Source organism: Anser cygnoides, chromosome 4, assembly GCF_040182565.1.
Source record: "Anser cygnoides isolate HZ-2024a breed goose chromosome 4, Taihu_goose_T2T_genome, whole genome shotgun sequence".
In the NCBI taxonomy this organism is placed as follows: domain Eukaryota; kingdom Metazoa; phylum Chordata; class Aves; order Anseriformes; family Anatidae; genus Anser; species Anser cygnoides.
Window position 1 is genome coordinate 41,350,334 of NC_089876.1, and position 15,919 is coordinate 41,366,252.

The 15,919-nt window shown below is 39.3% G+C and overlaps 2 protein-coding genes across 8 annotated transcripts in view; one reads left to right on the plus strand and one right to left on the minus strand.

Moving 5' to 3' along the window:
* The window catches only part of MGAT4D (MGAT4 family member D), a 57,905-nt gene that overhangs the window by 41,065 nt on the left and 921 nt on the right, over positions 1-15,919 (minus strand). The window lies entirely within an intron of this gene.
* Positions 1,657-12,568, plus strand: ELMOD2 (ELMO domain containing 2). 4 transcript variants are annotated; one of them, XM_048075007.2, is made up of 9 exons: positions 1,657-1,709; positions 1,799-1,943; positions 2,406-2,434; positions 3,432-3,526; positions 4,299-4,428; positions 5,365-5,498; positions 6,105-6,173; positions 7,328-7,461; positions 7,863-12,568. In XM_048075007.2, exons 2-9 carry the CDS (start codon positions 1,799-1,801, stop codon positions 8,042-8,044), a joined length of 918 nt encoding a protein of 305 aa, XP_047930964.1. In that variant the 5' UTR covers positions 1,657-1,709; the 3' UTR covers positions 8,045-12,568. The 4 variants fall into 4 exon arrangements, with proteins under 4 accessions (XP_047930964.1, XP_047930965.1, XP_066852794.1 ...); XM_048075008.2 differs by having other exon boundaries at positions 7,887-12,568; XM_066996693.1 differs by lacking the exons at positions 1,657-1,709; positions 1,799-1,943 and adding an exon at positions 1,957-2,267.

The window sequence follows — 15,919 nt, forward strand, 5'->3', positions numbered from 1 at the left end:
TAAAACAAAGTGGAACAGCTTCCAGAACCTGTGGTACAAAAAGATGTTGCTTTGGATCTTAACAATCCATGCAAAAAGAAATTTTTATTTAAGCGTAAAAAAAAAAAAAAAGCATCCATATTGATAAAAAGCTATTTAATTAACTAAAAGATGCAATAGAAAGCTGAATGCCTGAATGAGACCGTACGAAGGCTTTATTTTGGTAGCCATCAGCTAGAAACTTCCCTCAGTGTTGTTTGCACAGCCCCCCACTTGAAGGATGCACCTGTAGGACTTTCCAAGCAATTCTGGTAGCTAGAGCTCCTCGTCAGCTATCTCGGAGCAACCAGTGTGTGGGCACAAAGACTGACCAGAAGGACCTGACTGCCCTTTGATTTCTTACCAGCATTTCCTCATGTTGTCACAACTCCTCCATCTTCCCAAAATCAAGCCGTAACACCCCACTGCTGCTGACGCCAGGAATCTCCTGACAATAGCCATCACACCCTCCTGTCACCCAGTGAAGTTTACTTTTTAATAAAGAGAAATACTTCTTAGTTTATTTTTATCCTGTAGCACACCAATGTTTTATGACTCAGATTGCTCATTTATGAAGCCACACTGGAAAGAGTGATGGAGTGCATGCTGCCTGTTAACACACACCACCTGTCCCCACAGTTTTCAGGAGCAGGAATCAGATCTGAGGTCAAACGCCTGAATTTCTCAAACCAGCAACTCCCTCAAGTGAAGCTCCTCACCCCTGTGAGCGCACAGATCTGAATGGGAAAACACCAGATGTATTTGGCCCACCCTCCAAAATCCCGTGGGATGCAGGTCACCAGGCCTTTCATGCTGTGTGAAAGGTACTTCCATTTCCTCCCTTCAGAGAGGTACCTGCCCACGGCCCAGCAAGCCAGCCAGCTCCCTTCTCGCCCCTCAAACTCTGCGTGCAGCGCAGAGGAAAAGGAATTTTACCTGTTGCCCTCCACAGAACTGCTTGAGCCAAACGTGTCTAAAATAATCACTAATTATCATACAAAGGAGGTGCCTACCGGGACTAACTGAAACACTTGGGCTGCACTTATGTGCAACAGCAGCAGAGCAGGATCCGTGGCCAGCACCCTCCTCACAGGCACCTCGCCTAAGCCCACAACGCCTCCTTCGCGATTACATTTCATAACATAACCCTAACCGGAGGGACAAGCACACTGCTCACTTTGTCCTCAGACACACACAAGTGGCCCCAAGCGACACTAGGTTGGAAATGAGGAGACATTTCTCCTCAGAGAGCAGTCAGGTGTTGGAACGGGTTGCCCAGGGAGGTGGTGGCGTCACCGCCCCTGGGGGTGTTCAAAGACAGGTTGGATGTGGTGCTTAGGGACATGGCTTAGTGGGTGATACTGGGGGTAGGTGGCTGGAACCGATGATCTTGGAGGTCTATTTCCAGCCTTAATGGTTCTGTGATTCTGTGACCAGGCACGGGCTGAGGGTGCCAGCAGCCCACCCCAGCGCCCTGCCTTGCACTGTGGGAGCTCGCCTGGCCTCGCCTCACGACCCCGGCCGGGCCGCTGCCAACAGGCACCCGGCCGGTGGCGGCATGTGCCCGGCCGGTAACGGCAGGGACGCTGCCGGTAACGGCAAGGGCACGGCCAACAGCCGCTTCCGTCGTCCCCCGCCATCACTTCCAGGTCAGGGAAGGCGGCGGGCGGCTTCCGGCGGGCGGCTGCACGGTGGGCGCAGCGGCCGGGGGCCAGCGGGGAGAGGGGGGCGGCGGGCAGCGGGCGGCCCCGGCGGGTAACGCGGAGCTTTCTCCACGCAGATGTTGTTGCAGCTGTGGGGGTTCCTGTACAGCAGCTGCGTGCGGTTCTGGCTGAAGTGGGTCGTGAGGCTGCTCACCGGCAAGTGCGAGCTGCAGCGAGTCCTGCACGGCCAGAAGGAGGGGGCGCGGAGGACGCTCGGCATCGGTAACGGGGGGCGCCCGCCGAGCCCGGGGGCTGCACGGCCGTGACCTTAAAACTCTCATAATGCAGCTTTTCTCATATAAAAGTAGCCCTTTTTCTAAAAAAAAAAAAAAAAATGAAACTTGCTTTGCTTCCTTATTCCTCAGTCATAAACAAGAAGGCGTTTCGAGGAATGGAAAAATGTGCGGAGATATTTCTGTCTTGACACCTTTTCTTTTTTAGTAAATCTTGCTGACCGCTGTTTTGAATAATAAGCCTGTTTTCGGCATTGAACTCAAGGATGATCGAAAATCTACGTAAATTAAGCCTTTCAGTTGCTTGATATGGGTTAAGTATTTGATACATGTAATCAAAAAGTTACTCAGCATTTTATGATATCTACAAGAACACCTATTGTCAATTATTTAAAAAAAACACTTCCATTGGACTTTGTTTTTAATTTTCTTTAAATTATTGTTATTGCAGAACATTCACTGGGATCATCAAAGAACAAGGTAAAAGATAAAGATTCAGCTGTATTATAAACTATTTCAGAGGCAGGTGCCTGAAAAGAACACGTGCTTATTGAGGGAAGGAAAAAGCAGAGGAATAAGAGACAGAAAGAAAAGAACAACATCTTGGGCTCTGCATGCTAGGATTAGTCAGGGTTTTTCAAGAATAACCCTATATCACTTCAAACATTTGTTCACTTTTTTTCCTCTGAAAGATTACCTGCTCTGTAGCAGTGACTCAGACAAGTCATGGTACTGGGTTTCTGTTCTTGGAGAGAGTCAGTTCTCCCTGTCACAGCTGTCTCCTTTGCTGGCTTTGTAGAAACCAGAAATGCAATACAGGTAAATGATACAGATAAAGCAATTATATGGAGTATATACAGTAGCATCTCAATTCATTGGGGGAAAAAAAATGTAACGCATGTTTGCAGGTAGACTTCTAACTAACAAACTCCTGCTGATTGTTCCGTAGCAGTTAGACATTGTAGTTAACGCTTTAAGCCCTCAAATCTGTGCGTCTTGAACGGAACTTTTCCATTCTAGGTCGTGAGGTGACTGAGCATTCTTCCTTTTCTAGCTAGTCACTGCAGTGTGATTTTTAGAGAGAATTAGTAACTGCCACAAGTATTTTTGTTACGGTAGAGCACAGTATGCATTTGTTTCAATTAGGTTAGGAAGAACATCTTTCAATTCAGCATTTGAAAGCAAACAAGAACCTAACTTGAGCTTTTTTTTTTTCTTAAAGTGGGTCTTTTGCAGAAAAAAATTATTTACAGTTGACATAGTTACAAATTATGCATTTATCTAATTACGCAGATTTTTAATAAGTGATTTGAGCATAATTCTTATAAGCATTTAAAAAGCTATAAAAAGGAGAACAGTTAATTTATTGAAAGAATACACATGGGGCAGGCATCCAGAGAATGAGAAATAGCAAGAGTAAAGTAGGCAACAGGTTTCTGCATTCATCATGAGGACTTGTACTTTGTTAACTTCTTAGGTTTTAAGAAATGCTCTACACGTTGATGAAGCTGAAGTGGAGAAGTGTGTCAGAGATGTAATGAAAGAAAAGAAAATTGAACATAAGGATATCAGGTATGTTTGGAACTCTAACAAAGGTTCTCCAAGGCAGATAATTCTCACTTCTTGGCATGTTTTTGCTGTTGTTCAGTAAGATACAATATTTGAGCAATTCAAGTCTTTAGAAGGAAGCTAGAAAATAAGGTCTGGCTACGTCCTCTTCAGTTCTAGGAAATGCATTGCAAAGTTTAAATTGCAATGGATTTGAGATAACTGTCTCTATCTCACAGGTCACTTTTGTTATTCCTTGCTTTTAAGAAGTATCACAGAAGTTGAGACATGAACTATGTAGTTGTTTAGATAAATTTGAGAGAGTATAGTGATGGCAGATTAAAGTTTGCATTTCTCTGCAGAAGTAATTATGAGCGATTGAGAGGAAAAACTATGAATCATCAAAATTTTAGTTCAGTGAAACACTTTGAAGGTATAAAATTTCTGACAAAGTTTGGTTTTGAGGCTTACAAAAAGTTTGTGGGCAGATGTTTGTGGGTACAGTAGTCAGAATGACACATGGAGTTTTTCTGTGTCACCACAGATTTTAGCGAGGGTATGTTCCTCCATATATTTAAGTGAATAGGGCCTGACTGCGCAGCTCTAAAATCAGAAGTAGAAGTAAGATCCCTATAGCAGTATGCTTAACCAATATGGTGAAGTTTAAGATGTAATCATAAAGCACTTCCTAATTCTAATGATTATATTGTGTTTACCTGATAGAACTTAACTTATTCAAGCAAGAAATTATAGCTAACGAAGCCTCAATACCTTCTGTTATTTGTTATTATTTCAGGTTTAAGACAAATCTGCATATATCCTTACTGCAGATAACAGGTTACAAAAAACTTTACTTGAATGTGGAAAATATGAGGAAGGTCCCGTATGATTCAGATAATGAAGAACATGAGGAACAGTTAATTGAGGTAAAAACAAATCTTTTAAATACAAAAGCTGTTCCCCATTCCCCACTGTCAGGTCCAATAGTTGCAAAGAACTTCATTTATCAGTAGTATTATTAACAGATGCCCTAGTTAAAGCTCTTTTCTACTTGTGAACCGCCAAGTCATTACAGAAGTGGCTGATTAAAATAAAATGTCAAAGCGAAACCAATTAGTAAACTAGTGTTGCCTGTACTGGGATTATGTTATGTAAAATCAGACCTAACAGTCAGCAAAATATTTTTTATAACAGGTCACTGAAGGGTTTTAACTAAAAAGATATTTAACCTTGTGCAGACTTCTGTAAATTTCTCAGTTAATAACTACTTAAAAAAACACACTCATCCCAGTCAATGTCAAAGAGGATAGTTTCAATCTGTCAGTATTCAATTATCAGTATAAATAATAGCAAACGTAATTTTGCTCGAGTCTATTTAAAATAACGTCTGCTTTGCAAATATATTAGCATGTTATTTTCTTGGCATTTCATAACTCCTCCAACTTGCCATACAAACCCCCACATTGCATTGTTGTCCGTAGGTGTCAAATCCCTATAGACAACAGCAGGATGGGCAAGTAAACATTTGTCGTGAATTTGTATTTCAGTTTACAGCTGTCCTATTGGAATACGATGCATCGATTATTTTCTGAAATGAAACAAGTCTTGGCTTCTATAGTGTCAATATAGTGGCTTTGCCTACAAATGGAAATTATCACTTTTAATGCTAAACGTAATCATTTTCATAACCTCTTGACTAAGCTATTGTAGCATGACTCCAGATTGCCACTGACAGAAAACAGCGTGCAGGCTGTATCCTATTCCGTGGTGAATGGTTTCTAGTGTGCAGCAACAAGTACTCTGAATTATGTGACTTAGAATACTTCAGCAGCTATGCATGACATGGTAGCATATTTGTGCAGCTTTGGAATTTGCTGATGCCTCATGAAAATCTGAAGGCCAGAATCACCAAGCAGTGGTGTGACATCGGCTTCCAAGGTGATGACCCCAAAACAGACTTCAGAGGGATGGGCCTGCTGGGATTAGTGAATCTGGTGTAAGTGAAAAGAACTATGGCGGTTCTGCTATAACTAATGTTCAGTATCTATGAATTCTCATTAGTTAATGATATTTTTAATAAAGACTGAATAAAAGCAAATAGAAATGGTGGCATATGTGCAGTGAAAAACAGGATTTGTTAATAAGTCAAGTGTTTCTAGCAGCTACACTTCTGTAAGTGTGTAGTTGGGTAGAGAAAAGAGGTGAGGGGAGAAATAAAGTTGCCCCAGACACCTTATTTTTTGTCACCATATGATCTGTTTGATAGGCTATGACTTGGAGAGTAACTTGTTGAAAGCTTTTAAAATTTCTGAATTTATTACTGCAATGAAAAATAAACATGTTTGCATACCTCTGCTAAGCTAATTTGTAGACTTAAGTGAACTTCCTGTTTGATGTTCAGATTTTATTTTTTTCTACTGCATTGGCTGAAGCTGAGTATAAAATATTTTTTTTTTAAATACTTTTCCTTTGTTTTCATGTTGTGACCTTTTTAGTACAGAGTAGTGTTCAGCTCTAGTTTATAGCTACATGTTTTGATATGGACACAATTTTTTTTTATATGAACTTAAAAATAATGAAAGGTCTTGTTCCACACTGGCAGGTATTTTAGTAAGCATTACACCAATGAAGCTCGTCAGATCCTCTCTCGTTCAAATCACCCTAAGCTGGGGTAAGTCATTATGACTCTTTTTCACTTGTTCTGCAGAAGAGCACATGAGAATTGTCAAGTACTGTTTCTGAAAATAAAGAGGAAAATATTCGTGTTTCTTCCAGTTAAGGGTGGAAAAAAAAAAAAGGTAGAAGGGCTTGAGAAACGGAACAAATCATTTTCAGGTTGCTAACTTTGTAATTTTTTTCCGAACAGACTTGTTGGGACAAAAATGTTGCAAAATATTGACTCTGGTTAACACAATAAACACCTAACATTATAGCTGTATTTTTAATAGATCTTGAAGTGAATACGTATTTTTCACTTTCTTATTGATCCTGTGTAGGGATGATATAGATTACCTCTTAATCTAATATTTTTTCTAGACTTCTGTAATAAGTAAATACAAGTAGATGTTTTGCTCGTTTCAGCATTTTACTTCATCTTTGAACACTGTGTATTAAAATGCTTCGCTGATTTTACAGGAAAATATATTTTAAAACAAGTCAGATACAAAAGAGAGACAGTAAATCTGTATGTGTCATCTGATCCATCTAGTCCCCAGTTAGCTCAATCACCTACCAAGAATAGGAAACTTCCTTGACTTCAACTCTAAAGAATATTATCTTATGCAACTAGATCATGAATAAGATACCCAAGATACTTCCATCAATTAAATACATATATCATTGAAATAAATTCATCTTTTTTTAAACACTTGTTTTAATAGTCCTTTAAGAATCTGTGGTGTGATGCTTTCTAAGTGTGCAGCAGAAAAACAGATTTTTGATATGAAGAAATAAGTTGAGATGACCATTCTATTGATACTTCAATATTTTTTTTTGATGTCCTATTTTTGATATTCCAGAAGATGCAATGATTTCAATTGAGCAATATGAGGTCAATATTGATTACCCTTCCCATCTCGTCATTGCTTAATGGAGGCATTTACCATACTATTGTATAGGAAATTCGAGGTTTTTTTAATAAGTAACTTTCACATGGTTAGCTTCACCAGGGAACTGAAAAAGGGGTCTGTAGGCCAGAGTTGGCTTGTTAACAAGTACTATAGGAAAAATTGATTCTTACAGTTATCCTAATGCCAACTGTTTCTGGGAAGCTTTTAAGTCCTTCAATCCATAAGATGAAAACATGAACTATGATCGCTGTTGCAGATATTCTTATGCAATTGTTGGAATTAATCTGACCGAAATGGCATACAGCTTACTTAAGAGTGGTGATTTAAAGTCTCATCTGTACAACGTGGTCTCTGGATTGCCACAAATGGAACATTTCCATCAATTTTACTGTAAGTATCTGTAGATTTTCTAGTACAGATTACTGGGGGTAGGCCTACAACATAGAGTGTTATTTGGTTGGTTGATTTATTTTTGGAGTGCATCTCCACTTTTTTCTCTTTAGCCCCAGCAAGCTGTTTACCTTCAGGACCAGATATTTGAAATGTAACCAATATTTAAACACTGTGATACAGAAATGTACATTTCAGGAATAAATTTAGGTGAATTTCTGTATCTGCAGTCTGAAAATATAGTACTTGCAGATTTTTCTTTTATTCATTATTATACTGTGCAAAAGGTTGCTGCTGACCAGGATAAAACACTTCCTATTTTAGGGAATTGGACAAAGTCTAAAGGATCATTGTAGGTTTAACTAGCTCAAGGCACAAAATTGTGGAGCTCATTTTTGTAGGTCTGTATTTTATTTTCTTTCTAGGTTATCTGGTTTATGAGTTTGACAAGTTCTGGTTTGAAGAAGAACCAGAAAGTATTATGCACTTCAACCAGTACAGAGAAAAATTCCATGAAAAAATTAAGGGTCTTCTACTGGATTATGATGCGATATTAACCTTGGGAGATAAAAAGAAACCTTAACTCCTCTGCAGTGTATCAGGTTCTGCATCAACAATGGAATTACTCATTTGGCTGAAAGTTTTGTAAGTTTCACCAAAAACTGTATAACAATAGAACTTTTTTACATAAAAAAATAATCTAAGTTCAGTTAAGAAAGCTCGGACAATCAACCTCTGTTTACAGCTCTTTATATGCTACTCTCCAAAGCACATGGTTATTGTGTTTATTTTTGTTGTTTTGTTTGTTTTTTAACCCAGAAGTCTGAAGATCCCTGGATCACTTGTTATCATTTTTTTATACTTCTTGGTGCAGGAACACAAAGCAGATACTTATTCTGCATAGTGCATTTCATTAATAAGTTTATCTGTTAATTGTCTTTTAAAACTTTTTTTAGTTGAAATGTCCCTGCTTTTAAGCTTTTTGTGTTCTCATTCTGTATGCGTAGTCAATAGTCCACTTGTCAATGTTAAATTTCCACAATGAAGAGGTTGATGAAGGGGATGTATTAGTCACAATTTTGGAAAGAGGCTTAATCCATCAACATACTGATGTACTTACTACAAATTACTTCTGGCTAAGGAAGTTTTTTGTCTGTGGATTTGTATCAGCAAGTTGCTATGCTTGGAAAAAGCTTAATTTGCAAACAAACAAACAACAACAAAAAAAGAACCACAAGTCAACGGTGTGAGGATCTGATCCTCAGAGTAAAGCTACTCTTTCTAAAAATACTGCCGCTATAAAAGTTTTCCGTTCTTTCTGATCTGACTTCAGCTGCTCAGACTGCTTGACTTTGTTGTCAGCCCTTTCTTTTAGCAGCTAATGAGAAATTCCCATTGGGAAGTACAAGAGTTGAGTTGACTCATTTAACAAAAAAAAAAAAATAAATATTGCAGATGCAGCCCCTATTTCTTGAAAATTAATACTAGCCTCTAATAAAAATGCATTTTGCATGGATAAGTGCAACTGTGACACATTCCTTAATCATGGCATCCTCAGACAATCTAGTCAATAGGACTTCATATCTATATTTTGTCTAATTATTGCTTAAAGCAGCTTTAAACAGATTTGGTACAACCATCACTTCATTTTCCAAAACCTACTATTAAATAAGTGCCTTCTGCTTTTTTCAATCAGTGTTTTATTTTGATTCTGTAACCAGATCATAGCCTTAGAAGCTCAAGTTATTTGGGAAAAACTCTTTCAGTATATAAATAGCACACTGGCACAAAACCTGTATGCTAATACAAGGTTTCATGGTCCATCTTTTATTTTTAAATCATCTCAGGTAAATTAGTTAACTTACAGTCAGTGACTAATCATGAAGAGGGTCCTGAAGAATACAAATACTGAACAGGAGAGGAAAGGGATGAACCCCTTTTTTGTAAGGAGTGATGTTACACTACATAAATAATACATTTCTTAATATAATATGAAATATTACGTCTCCCTGGAGAGATTAAAAGCCCAACTGGACAAGGTCCTGCTCAGCCTGCTCTAGGTGACCCTGCTTTGAGCAGGGATTGGACCACGTGGTCTCCAGAGGTGCCTTCCCACCTCGGTAATTCTGTCTTGTATAAATAGTGACTTCTTGCATTGCGTGCACCCAATTACTCTTGGTCCCTTAAATGCTGGTGATCTCTTTATTTGTGGGAAAGCACCTGGTCACTGTATACTATGTATATACATATATATAGTATATGCAGGAGGTAGTGCAGCTCTGTTTACTTTTTATGATGCCTTAGGTATAGTAACAAACAGTTTTTGAGTTTACCACACACAGGGTGGAGAGAGGTTCATCTCATCTATGTTGGACTGACACTATTCTACTAAAAAAAAAAAAGGTAATGTGAAGATGCTTGTAGGGTATATTTATGGTTATGCTTTGGCTTTAAAGCAGATAGATTTCCACAAGGATGATCAAGGGACTGGAACATTTCTCCTTTGAAGACAGACTGAGGGAGCTGGGTTTGTTCAGCCTGGAGAAGAGAAGGAGGATCTGGGGACACCTTACAGCAACCTTCCAGTACCTAAAGGGGGGCTTACAGGAAAGCTGGGGAGGGACCCTTTGTCCAGGAGTGTAGTGATAGGAGAAGCGGTAACGACTTTCAACTAGAAGAGGCCGGACTGAGATTAGATATTAGGAAATTCTTCAGAGGGTGGTGAGGCACTGGAACAGGTTGCCCAGTGAAGCTGTTGATGTCCCATCCTTCTAAGTGTTCAAGGTCAGGCTGGATGGGACTTTGGGCAACCTGGTCCGGTGGGAGATGCCCCTGCCCATGGCAGAGGGTTGGAACTGGGTGGTTTATACAGTCCCTTCCAACCCAAACCACTCTGTGATTCTCAAATAACAGAACTGTCCACAAGAAGCCTGGTTCTTTTGCTGTTCCTGCAAACTTGGAGTTCTGTAATTCTTACCAATGGAAGAGCTGAGATGCTGGGGAGAGCAATCTGGGATTCAGATACTGTGTTGCAGCTCTGTTTCTCTGACCCCCTGCAGAAACTGAACATGCCTAACAGCTGGCTAAGGAAGGGAGTGGAAAGGAAACTCTTTCTCAGCAGCTAGAAAGTTAGTTATTTACTACTTCCTAGTCCCAGCTTCCTTTGTGTTTATCTTTAATAATTTTGATATTGCTTGTAAATCTCCTTTGCAAGCAACATGAGACTAATCTTTTGAATTTCGGAAGTGACCCCAAGATGTCTAGCAGCAGCAGGAAGGGAATTCCAGAATCACATTTACTTCCCTCTACCACTTGCTAGCAATTAAAAAAAACAGTTGAGCCATCTCCAGAAAAAAACCAACCCTCTCCTGTGGAGTCTGCAAGCTTCCCCCCCCCCCCCCCCCCCCCCCCCCCCCGCAATGGTTGCTAACAATCTCCACACTAGTCTTTCCAGCCTTGAAACTTGCATTCAGCTCCTTGGTCATAAAGAGACTGCCACGTAACTACTGCTGAGGCTTTTTGAGCATCAAGTTTTAGGTTTCCTGTCACACAGCTAAGACATCTTAGTGTAGAACACAGATTGAGCCCTACATGAAATGTATCTTCATTAGCTTTTTATTTTTTAAATCAAAAAGTGACCTGGGATTAAACTCCATCAGCATATGAAGGGAAACAAAAGTAAACCTAACTATCATAAAATGAGCGAGATATATGGGAATGTATTAGCTTGTGCGTAGTAATCGTTTAAGATGAGTATTTGTTAGGCTCCACTACACTTCCCCAGTAAACGGTTAGAATTTGCATGTAGTTTTTGTGATCAAATACCCCAGTCCTTCTGTTTAAGTCACTCTATGTAGAATAGTACCAGGTCTCCCTGTTTTGCACCAGTGGTAAGGTAATTGTATTATGGTGGTAACTAGAATATGGGAGGGGAGGGGGGAAGGTGAAGCTGCATTTAGGGAAGGGAAAGAGAGTGTTTAGAACAGTATTTTACTTGTCAGTGGTATTTTGTACTAACTCTCTTACAGAATGACAATCCTAAGGTTATGGAAGATTCAAAACGGAGGTAGGCCACCTTTCTGCAAGTTGATAGGATCAATTTGTTCAACATCAGAACTTACTGCTTGTAGTTTATTCTAAGACTCTTGTAAATTAAAACCTTGTTAAATTCTCTTGCTGTTATTTATTAACTGTCATGTTTTACTTATTAGAACTTGTAAGTATTGTTACTTTAACATGCTGCATCGTCAAAGCATTCACTACATTGTTTATATGCAACAGTAATATTTTAGAAAAAATTAAAACTGAAGACAAGGCAGTTCTCTATTTTTTTTGTTCCTGTAACAACTGTTTAAGAGACTACCTCCCTTCCTGTTGTTCCAGCATATGTTTGAAATGTGATGCCACTCCATGAATAAATTAATCTGAAGATAAGTAGAAACTTATTATAAATAACAATAGAATATAGTCTTTCAATAAACAAGCATGTTGCTTCTTAAATAACCAACTTAATTGGAAGGCATGATTTGAAGACGACACTACTTAGGAGGAAACAAGAATATTTTTAAACTGGTTGTGCTTCTGTCATTTGATACTGTAAAAATATGACATTTTGTCTAAAGAAAAGGGGCCAATTTAAGCACCTCACATAGTTTTGGATTTTCACTCTTTGAGGAAAAAATGTTTTTAAAGTAGGATGGAAAACAAAAATCCCATTGGTTAACCTTGTCTTAGGAATTATTGTAATGGAAACATTTGTATTTAGTTATGTGGGAGTTCAGTAGTCAGTATTATTGAAAATATGGCTAGTAAATTTTTTTTGGTCATACCTGTTTTGTGTTGCTGTAGTAGAAAGGTGATCAGTCTTTGGACTGATGTTTCTTGTGCCAGTCTATATGTTGTCTTTTGCGGGGTGGGGGGGGAAGAGGAAGATGACAAGACTGCTTGTGGGCAGTTTCTTCTTATCACACTGTGCTTAGATAGCTGTATACTAATTGGAATTTCTGTTTACCGCAATATAAAAGCAATAATGTAAACGGTGATGTCTGTGTAATGGAAAGATGTTTACAATGGTAGCAAATAAAGAATGAGTTATTGTATAACATTATCAACGCTTGCATGTTATGGCTTATTAGAGTTGTTAGAAAACTAGCAGTTTACAGTTAGCCATGCTCTCAGCACATATTGCAATATGAGGGAAGGCTTCATCATGCTCTTCTAATTCCCTCCTCAGTTCTGAGAACTCATTTTAGAGTTCTCTAAGGTTCTTCTACTGGGTTTGCATTTCTGTCTTTCCTAGTAGCCTTGTATCACAAGTTGTAGAAGTGGTATGCAGTGGAACATTTATGTGTGTGGAAGCTGAACTGGCAAAAAACAACAGCAAGAACAAATGCTTGTTGCCTCACATTTTCTAGTTTCAAAATCAGAATCCAAGATAGGCATTTAAAAGTCAAACACCAGAAGAAAGAAACTGGAAACATGTAAATCTGAGAGATCTGCACAAACTCTCAAGATCGTTCTGGTGCTATAGAGAAATTCTTACATGCAAGTCTGCTTGAAATCTTGTATCTGTTTTAACAGAAAATTGTGAAATAGACAAGTCAGTTTGACACATCTGATAAATTTTTGTGTATTGTGACCTTTAACACTTCCTCCCTCCCTCTTCATGATCATGAAACATGTTTTCCTTAACCAAAGTCACGGCTACACCATATTGCTGGGACTGATGACATTGAGCTGAAAGGAAATGCTTTCTGCTTTATTAGCTGAGGGGCTTCTCCAGGTCCCTCTTTCACTTTGTTCTACATCTGACCCAAAAGACCAGCATCCCTTTATCTCTTGAAATTCTTTTGGTCCACACCAATAAAAGCAGGCCTCGCTTCCTTGATATATAGTATACACAAAAAACATATTGGGTTGGGAGGAGGCGAAGAGTTGTTTTGCTGAGCCTCTGTAGCTACAGGACTACATCGGTAGCTTTATGGGTATATCACAAATAAGGTTATAGAATATAAGACAATATTACACAGGTAGACTGCCATGCACTGCCATGTTCTGCTGCGAGTAGTAGGTGGTTATTACAGCTCCTAACCATCACCAGGTACCTCCAGTACCATTTGATAAATGTGTGCAAAACAAAACAAAAATAAAAAAGTTACACAACAGGGTTTTGTTTGAATGGCTAGGACAAGCTTTCTCTGCATTAAGTGTGCAAGGATTTTTGTTCAGGAGAGCAAAGTTCAGGAACAAACTTTGACTGCTGGAACTCTGGCAAACTTTTCCAGAGAAAAAGGGAAACCTTGATTTATTTTGGTTGTCTGGCTGTTCCTTCTCCCCAAACCAAGAAAGAATCTTTTACTTCCTTTACCCCTTCCACCATGCACTCATCTTCATACAGGCTACGTTGAATTATTTGCTTAGTTTTCAAATTCTATTTGTATTTCTCAGGTGGCCTTTGTTTCTACTCGCAAGTTTTGGAGACCACATGCTTCTATTAACGTACAAAAGTACCACTACATAAGAATTACAAGATTTTACGTGTAGGACTCCCCCCACCTTCCTTCAGAAGCATAGAACAAGCCTTGCACTGCAGAAACATCCCACTCCCCCGACCCCAAGATGAACAAAACCCCAACTGTCGAGTTGGTCAGTTATGTAAATACCAGTTGTTTTAGAAAAAGGGATGAGGAAGCACGCATTCAGGAAGCTGAAACAGATAGAGCATGCCAGAAAAGAAGAACCTGTAATACATTCTCTTCTAATGGGACATGCTTTGGGAGATTACCTTCCACCACTTTTTGAAAGCATCTTTCATTGCACTTAAAAGTAACTTACTTTCCATATTTAATTCCTTCTATTTCCAGCACTGAAACACTTATGCAATGACACTGCTGGTACAATCATGTAACACATTTTTTATTACTAGCCATATTCCAATTTAATGTTTACTGCCATATTTTGTTCTAATTGTTTGCCATCATGCTAATTTATGTTTTCACTGAATCTGTCATGCTGATCTATTTTTTTTTTATATATACACTGAATAAACCGGCATTTAAACTGACCGTTAAAAAGTTACAATTGTTGGACTTGTAGCACTATTTTCTAGTGGAAAGAAAAATCTTTTCTTTGAACTACAGGCTAAAGCTCAGTAATAAATGCAACTGCTTCAGTTTCATTCTTGCTACAAACTTACGCCCCCACAAGTATCTGAACTGGCAAGCTTTAGTTCCTGACCAGCCTTACGCGTTTATGTCTGAGACCAAAGGCAGGCCCAGCATGCTGCAGTCCGATGCAAAAAGCCAGGAGACCGAGGCACTCTCCACCATAGGTGAGCTAGCCTACCAACTCCTACACTATTCCTTCGTATTTTCTCAGTTTCAAGAGGTTTTAGTCTAAGCCTGACTACTCATATTTTTCTGACAAAAATGGATGCAACAGCATCAAGGTGGTGGCTGGTTTTTTTTTTTTTAAATACAGTTAATATGTCATTTCTGATAAAGGCATCTTCTAATTACAGTGTATATTCATATTACTGAATTACAAAGAACAGACGAGAATAAACTGTCAGGGATAGCAGCAGAGTAATACCATTGGAGCCCATCAACGTGACTACAATCAAAATGGGAAGAGAACTGGTGAGCTGTGCTCCCTACCTGTCAGGCATGGATACATAGCTACAGGTGCCTTCTCTGATCTATTGCATCTTCATCTAGGCAGGTTGTAGGCTTACAGTGCTTGTGTACTGCCTTAATTTTGTTTCTTGTTTGTTTCTGTACTGCACCTACTGCTGGGAGGCCTGATTACCATAGTCTCAAAATGCTGCTGCAAAACTACAAATAATAGAAGATCTGTGATAGGAGGGATCCAGAAGCTTAGAGAATGCCAAGCATAGCACACAGCTTACCAAACAAACGCATTCTCTCTTAGTTTGACCAACTGCACCCTTTTGCTCCCAGAGCCCTCGTACACACCATACATCCTCTGCTATCTTCATTAACAATGCAGTGCCTGACACGTAACATCCACTGTAATATAAGCTCCAGTGCCACTGTATTGGCCCCCTGAAGGTGCTTTTCTCTTTTGAGTTGCTTAGACATCAAATTTTCAGTAGGTTTAAATACAACACACAAGCTTTCCATCTGCTTGCTAAGAAGTTACATGACACAAATCTTTACACACCCCAACAAACGCAACCTTTACCTCTAATGTCCAGAATTCAGGTACTGTAAAATACTTGTGATAAAGGAAAGAGGTACCATTCAACTTTCATACACTATGATTAAGTAACTTGAAGGGTAGATTAGAATAACACATTTCTTAGTGGCTTTTTTCCCCTCCTCCGTTTAAAGTAGAGCTTTATAAAACAACCTCCCACTCCCCCATCACTTGCTGTGTCTGCAGGCAGCACCCCCCTGACCACCAGGCTCCCCCAGATCAGACAAGCAGAGCTTATCAG